The sequence below is a fragment of the Pinus tabuliformis genome, chromosome 8 (assembly GCF_031772625.1).
Source record: "Pinus tabuliformis cultivar Carrire ecotype Pingquan chromosome 8, CPIR1, whole genome shotgun sequence".
NCBI classification, from domain to species: domain Eukaryota; kingdom Viridiplantae; phylum Streptophyta; class Pinopsida; order Pinales; family Pinaceae; genus Pinus; species Pinus tabuliformis.
This window is the reverse complement of record NC_142294.1, coordinates 1908445615-1908453218: the sequence shown is the minus strand read 5'-3', so window position 1 is coordinate 1908453218 and position 7604 is coordinate 1908445615. Positions and strand designations below refer to the sequence as shown.

At 38.3% G+C, this 7604-nt stretch overlaps 1 protein-coding gene across 1 annotated transcript; it reads left to right on the top strand.

Annotated features, from left to right (window-relative positions):
* Positions 1-6941: 6941 nt before the first annotated feature.
* On the top strand, positions 6942-7604 carry LOC149244068 (uncharacterized). The gene has a single exon (XM_089371404.1). The coding sequence runs from the start codon at positions 6942-6944 to the stop codon at positions 7602-7604; it is 663 nt and encodes a 220-aa protein (XP_089227530.1).

Genomic DNA, 7604 nt, shown 5'->3' with positions numbered 1-7604 from the left:
ACGACGTGCCATGAGTCATTGTTTCGACCTTTGGATCTGAAAAATGTATAAAGAAACTACAGTCCGTCCTATTTTTGTACCTTTTTACGAAATTTCAATCCGATCCCCAGAGAGAAAGTTATGACAATTTTCCCCAGGTCACCTGTTTGGAATGTAATTCAGGAGTCTGCAAAAATACCAACTTCCTCAGATCATATCTCCGCAAATATAGTGCGAAAAGCTCTGAAATTTGGACCCGAGGTTCAGAACGATTTCTTCTCAAATGGGTTTTTTTTTCAAATTCTGAAACTTCGTAGAAACAAAGTTATAGTGAAAATTCCACGATGACCTATTTGGAGCAGCAAAACCCTATATCCAAAGCTTTGATACCAAATGTTATGAAACCAGCTCAAGAAAAGATAGAAAAGATAGATCAACGCCTTAGAATTCAGCCTCTTCGAGGGGGCAACCTCCTTTACATTACATAAATGAACAATTCTTGGATGATTCAAATGACAAAACCTCCTTTCTATATATAGGAGTCTAAGGAGTCACAATATAATCCAACCGACCTAACAATAATAATATAAAGCCACAAAAATAACAATAGAGGGATTCTATGGGGCACAGTAATAACAATATAGGGGCAATAGGGGCACAACAATATTAATAAGGGGTATAAATACAATAGTAATGGGGTAATCACTAGTATTATAGGGACCCAACACCTAAGCAGTCAACAACAAGGATAATTTCTTACCTATATTAATGATCATTGAGATTAGATGCCTCTAACGATATAACAATGAGTGAAGAATGACAAAACTAAAAATATATGTGCGTGAGGTGAATCTGAAATCAAAATAAGTATCAAGAAAATCAAACATTGCAACATATCTAGCAACTATTGAGCCAATATATTCTATGAACCAGAGATAATCCATAATAGAACCAAACCAGATATTATTTGAGGTTTAATTACACCACAGTGGGGGCAACATTGAAAGCATATAATGTACCATTAGGTGTGGAAAACCAAAACTGTAATATATGTGAGAACATGCTATTTATCTTTGTTAAGGTCTGTCAAAGTCCAACATAAACTTAAAGTGAAGGTTTTAGAGTGCTATCATGCAAATCTGCATCAGTGGACCTCCCTAATAATTATAGGCCATCTAGCCTTATCACAACTACACCTCTCTGTTTGGACTGGTAATTTTCCAATCTCAAGGGGGTCCCCTAGGTGTTTTATGTTTCCAAAAAACCCATAAATCTCTAAAGAATCAAAGTTGAATGGAACACATAAAACTCAGTGTGAGCTATTGCCCCTAAGAAGTCAACAACAAGGATAATTTCTTGCCTATATTAATGATCATTGAGATCATATGCCTCCAATAGTATAACAATGAGTGAACAATGACAAAAGTGAAAATATATGTGCTTGAGGTGAATCTGGAATCAAAATAAGTGTCAAACAAACCAAACATTGCAACACATCTAGCAACTATCAAGCAAATAGATTATAAGAACCAGAGATAAGGCATAATAGAACGAAACCAAATATTATTTGAGGTTGAATTACACCATAGCGGGGGAAACATTGAAGGCAAATAGTGCACCATTAGGTGTGGAAAACTGAAACTGTAATAGTTGTGAGAACATGCTATATTATCTTTGTTAAGGTTTGTCAAGGTCGTGCATAAACTTAAAGTGAAGGTTTTAGATTTCTATCATGCAAATTTGCACTAGTGGACCTACCTAATAGCTATAGGCCATATAGCCTTACTACGACTACGCATCTTTGTTTGGACTGATAATTTTTCAGTCTCAAGGGGTTCCCCTAGGTGTTGTATGTTGCTAACAAATCAATAAGTATTAAAAGAATGAAAGTTGATTGGCACACAAAAAAATCAGTGTGAGATTTTGCTCTGAAGAAGTGAACAACAAGGATAAATTCTTACCTATATTAATGATCATTGAGATCAGATGCTTCCAACAGTATACCATAGAGTGAAAAAGGAAAAAAATAAAAATATATGTGACTGAGGTGAATCTGAAATCAAAATAAGCATCAAGCAAACCAAACATCGAAACACATCTAACAACTATTGAGCCAATAGATTCTAAGAACCAGAGATAAGGCATAATAGAACAAAAAAAAATTATTTGAGGTTGAATTACACCACAGTGGGGGAAACATTGAAGGCATATAGAGCACCATTAGGTGTGGAAAACCCAAACTGTAATAGTTGTGATAGTTTAGTTATCATAATTAGGATAGAGTAGGAACAAGAACAAGAAGGAAAGAAACATCTTACTTGTATTTGACTTAGGTTTTGACTTGCAAGAAGAAAAAGGGCGGGGACTAAGAATTTGAAAGGGAATAACTACATAGGCGAGAGACACTAGTACATGAATGCCTCCACCTTAGACTTTTAGAATTTGAAAGGGAATAATAGGAGGAGGCAAGGGGCGAGGGGGGCCCAACGCGATCCAGTTCATCAGATGAGGATGGGGGGTGATGTGAATTCTCCCAATGCTCCCAGTAATGTCATTGAAAAGGACACTGTGGTGGTAGATCATGTTATCCCACCATCAACCACAAAGCCACCTTCAACCACAGTGCAAGGTGCAAGTTCAACAAAGAAAATCAGTGCCATCAGAGGCTGGACAAAGTAAGACATGCTAGTTGTAATTGATGACATTGAGTTTAAGGGACATTTAATCCATGCCTCTACAAGGAAACATGGTATTGCTGCCTCTAACATACATTATTGGATAAATGGGCTGACTAATACGAAGCATAGAGGGCCTATTATAGTTATGACTGAAGAGGAGGAAGCTAAGGTGGTTGAGTGGTGTAAGGAGATGGCCAAATTGGGACATGGGTTAGAGATTATACAACTTAAATCCACAATATCTCAAATCTATCAAGGGAGGCCAAATCCCTTCAAAGATGGGTTTCCTGGTAAATCATGGTGGAGTGGATTTAAAAAAAGGCATCCAGACCTTGTACTATGTACAACTTAGGGACTTAACAGAGATGTCGCTATAAATCTACGCCTTGAAATTGTGCCCAAGTTCTATAACACTCTTTTTGTTGCATATGAGCAACACTCATATGCCCAAGACCATATATGGAACTGTGATGAAATAGGCTTACAGGTAGGAAGGAATTGTGGTATGCAGGTAATTTCCAAGAGAGGGAGAAGAAACGTGCCTAAGAGCAGGGAGTGGATCACTATTATTTCTTGTGTCAACACAATTGGTTCTTCAATCCCAAGATTTTTTCTATTCAAAGGTAAAACACAACTAAAAAATTAAATACAAAAATGTGCACCAGGTGCATGCATAATAACACATCCCCATGCATGGATGACAGAGAAATTATTCTTGAATTGGCTTTTTCACTTTGCTGCATCTGTACCAAGTGGTGTCTCACCTGAAAATAGAGACCTACTAATTTTATATGGCCATGGACGCCACATGGATGTGCATACAATTGAGGAGGCTGACAATTTTGGCATTGACCTATTAACATTGTCGGCTGATACCACTCACAGATTGCAACCCCTTGATGTTAGAATGTTTTGGCCTCTCAAGAATTATTTCAGGGTTGAGCGAGCTTCGTGGATGGTAAAGAATCCAGGGGTGGAAGTAAAGAAATTTGAGCTCGCTGAGATTGCAAGTAAAGCATTTAAAAGGGCTCTCACATCTTCTAGTATCAAGGCTAGATTTAGGAGTACTCGTATATGACCGCTTAATGTCGATGCTCTTATGCATGATACTGGTTGTACCCAAGCATTTTATGCAGAAGGTTAAGAAGTAGAGAACTTACAAGACCATGTTGATGCCCAAGAAGATGTTGTTGTTGCTGAAGGTATAATGTCCCTTTATGAAGGGCACTTATGTAGTGATGATGATGAACATGTGAGTGAGACACAATTCATTCATGAACCAACTATCAATATCATGGAGGTTATCACACCCACTAAACCACCTATGAATTTTGCATGTGATATTCCATATGAGGCAGTTGATGAAGCGAATGAAAATGCAAACTTGATTTCAAATGACAATGCAACAAGATTAAACAATAAGAAATTGAGCATGCCAAGCTAGGTAATCCCACCATCATGGTTGGCAAAGACCATGATGAATGTCAACACACGTAATTTGTCTACCGCCAATTAGGAAAGCATGGACATGCCTTCATAACCATCAGAGTTGAACATCGAAATTGTTCATTATTTTATGGACAATGGTTCACTGGAAGAGGATCCTATTTAGCATGAAGTACTTGAAGAATCCAACAATCGGGGCCAATGAGTTGTACCAGAGGTTGAAATACAAGTGTCAGATCCTAGGGAGAATGGGACAACAAATTAGAGAATACTTGGTGCATTCCTAAAGCTACCAGTAGAGAGAGTGAAGGCCTCATCAAGGAACTCAACTGCAGGTTGTCTTCATTTGGGGAGGAGTTCACAGTTTCTCACATATGAATATTATATGAAATTATTGTTTGAGTCTGAACATAAAAAAAAAAAATGAAATTTAGGAAACTAAAAAGAGAGAGAAGGAGTTGGCCGATGACAAGAGAGTTGCAAGGATTACAACAATAGAAGTTCGATTAAAGGAAAGGATGGAAAGACAAAAAGAAAGGGAATATAAGGAACATAAAAAATAATTGGCAAGGCAAGAGAGGGAGGAAAGAAAGGTTCAAGAAGTGTTGGAAAGAGGACGATGGATAGCAAGAAGGGAAGTCTATGGTCCAAGCCCGTTTGAGGCAAATAGGATGATGTCCAACACGCTGGACCACATTGCAGAGCACACACCATCATACCAAGAGATGATTAACATCCAAGTCCCTCGGTATGAGCCAGGGGTTGTACCCACCTCATATACCGCTACCAGTATAGGATTAAATCCTAATTGTGTTTATATGACACCTGCACTCAGTGCTGGGATTAGTAACACAAGTGGAAACTTGGGCTAATTAGTCCCTCCATGGCTAAAAGGAGAAAATTGGAGTCAAGGATATGGTAAAATTCAAATGCATCCTAATTAGACAATCTTGGGTAGTCTACCATACTTGGGTCAGGCAGGAGACTCAACAATTTTGGGCAATGCAAGAAATGGAGGCCATCAAGCATAGGGGTAGCATAAATTAATTTTTGTAACCACATCGTAATATGAATTTTGTAAGGATGTAATATGTTGATTGTTTTCATAGTAGAAGCTAAACTATAAAATATATTGAATTTGAATTGGAATTATGATCTGAAAATTATTTTTATTTCGGTGTGAAGATCCAACTACAAAATGTATGACCAGGATAATCATTTAATTTGGTAATTACTTGATGAAAGGAAACATAATAAAGAAGGAAAAGAAGTGAACATAAATCACAAGTAGTTACCAATAGAAGATACTAATAACCAGCGAGAAACTGAGCATGAGGGGATTCAACAAGAGACAAAGAGATCTATAACATCTATCGAGTGGAAGATCTCTGTTCCTATTTCAAGAGAAGCTATATATTGACAATTCCTATTTCAAGGGAGGTTGTATATTGCACATATAAAGATAAAAAAATTAACACTGTAATTAGGATCATTACAAACATATTCACTGTTGAATAATAGGTAGAAGCTTCACTGTAGCTCTTTCCACCATGGGGACCCTCAACATTATGGACCATTTTCATTTTCAAAGGAAATATCTGCCCAGGAGCATGTGGTTGAGAAGTGCAATGGAAACCAGCCCTTTGTCTTATCGCAAAGGTAGTAAACAAAAGAATGCCTTTGTTCTCACTAAAGGAAATTCAAGAGAAAATAATAAAAAATAAAGATCAATCCCATCCAGTTTGAAACAAAATTGTTAAAAAAATAGAACTAAATGAAGTTTGGACTGGATAGATGCAATCTTTATAAATGGACTCATGTATCTAACTATAAATCTAAAAAATGTATAAGAGAGGTTATATATTGATTGTTGTGGAAATTCAAGACCAATGATAGCTATGGATACCAATGCACTATAACACTATATCCCAATTAGACAAATTGTTCGTCTAATGCCAAACCCAACGCTCAAATTAACCATTCCTCTACCTTTTGAAGATTTAAATACACGCATATGTTCCAGAACACATAGGAAGTAGCTATATGTTCAGCTGAGGCATGGTTGATTAATATGAACACATATTTCCAGCTATATGAATACGATCACAACCTCAAGGCACGGTTGGCCATTTTCCAACTACAAGGAAAGGCCAGGCTGTGGTGGGAGGAAGTTAAGATCGTAAGAGGAGTCAGTGAACAAACCATAACCTGGGAGAAATTTCAAAGGTACTTTAAGGAAAGATACTTGACGGAGCGTTTTTATGACTAAAAGGCTAGAGAATTCCATGACTTGCGGTTGGGACAACAGACCATGGACGAATTTATTAATCGTTTTACTTCATTGTTAGTAGTTTACCTTTGTATATGTGGGAAAGGATTGAGTTCGACAATCCAAAGACAATGGACGAAGCAATATGTAAAGCCCGGATTTGTTATCAGCAGAGTAAAAAGAAAGGAGAAATTCCAGGTAAAAGATGGAATGACAAGAAAAGTAATAAGTTGGCTGGAAACAATAAAGGGAATCGCAGTAGCGGTAGTAAGGGTGTTGGCAAGGGGCAGAACAGCAGAACTGTGCAGAAAAATTCATTCAGGTCTAAGCCAGCTAATGAGTCCAGAGTCGGTGAACAGTCTGTAAAATTAGACAGTGAAGGGACAGCAAGGCCTCTAGTACAGTGCTAGGGTTGCGGAGGGCCTCAGTACGTCAAAAACTGCCCTCAACGGAAGGGAACCGAACAGGTATCCCAAATCCAGGAAGCATCAACAGTCGGCGATATAGGATGTAGTATACCAAGGATTAACGCATCCCTGGACGATCATCAGGCGGAGTATCAGCCGACTATGGCAGAATTCGAAGGTAAAATCTCAGACCTTACTGTAACTTTTTTAATAGATCTTGGGGCCACATTAAGTTATATTAGTCCTAAGGTTGTAGAACATTGTAAACTGCAACCTGTTAAATTCAAGAACCCGTGGCTGGTACAGCTGGCTACAGGGGCCAAGAGGCGAGTGCTTGCAAAGGTTGATAACTGCCCTTTAAAGATAGCAGGGCAGCTAGTAGTGGCAGATTTAAATGTGCTCCCCCTTGGTTCATATGATGTTCTGATCGGGATGGACTGGCTAGAGAAGCACTGGTCCTTAGTCAATTGTAAAACAAAGACCATTTATTATAGGGATGAGCTGGGAGCAAGGCAAGAGATGCAAGGAATTAAGCGGCCAGTACAGGTTCGGCCAATAACTGCCTCTCAATTAGCAAAATGCATTAAGAAGGGGTGTCAGATTTATGCCATCCAAGTGGGCTATGCTAACTCGAAAGATAAAACAGCCACATTGGACAACATCCCTGTGATACAAGAATTCGTTGATGTATTTCCGGAAGAAATTCCCGGACTGCCACCTAAGAGGGACATAGACTTTACTATCGAATTGGTACCAGGGGCAGCCCCGGTATCTCGAGCACCCTACAAAATGAGTACACCTGAGTTGACAAAATTAAAAATGTAG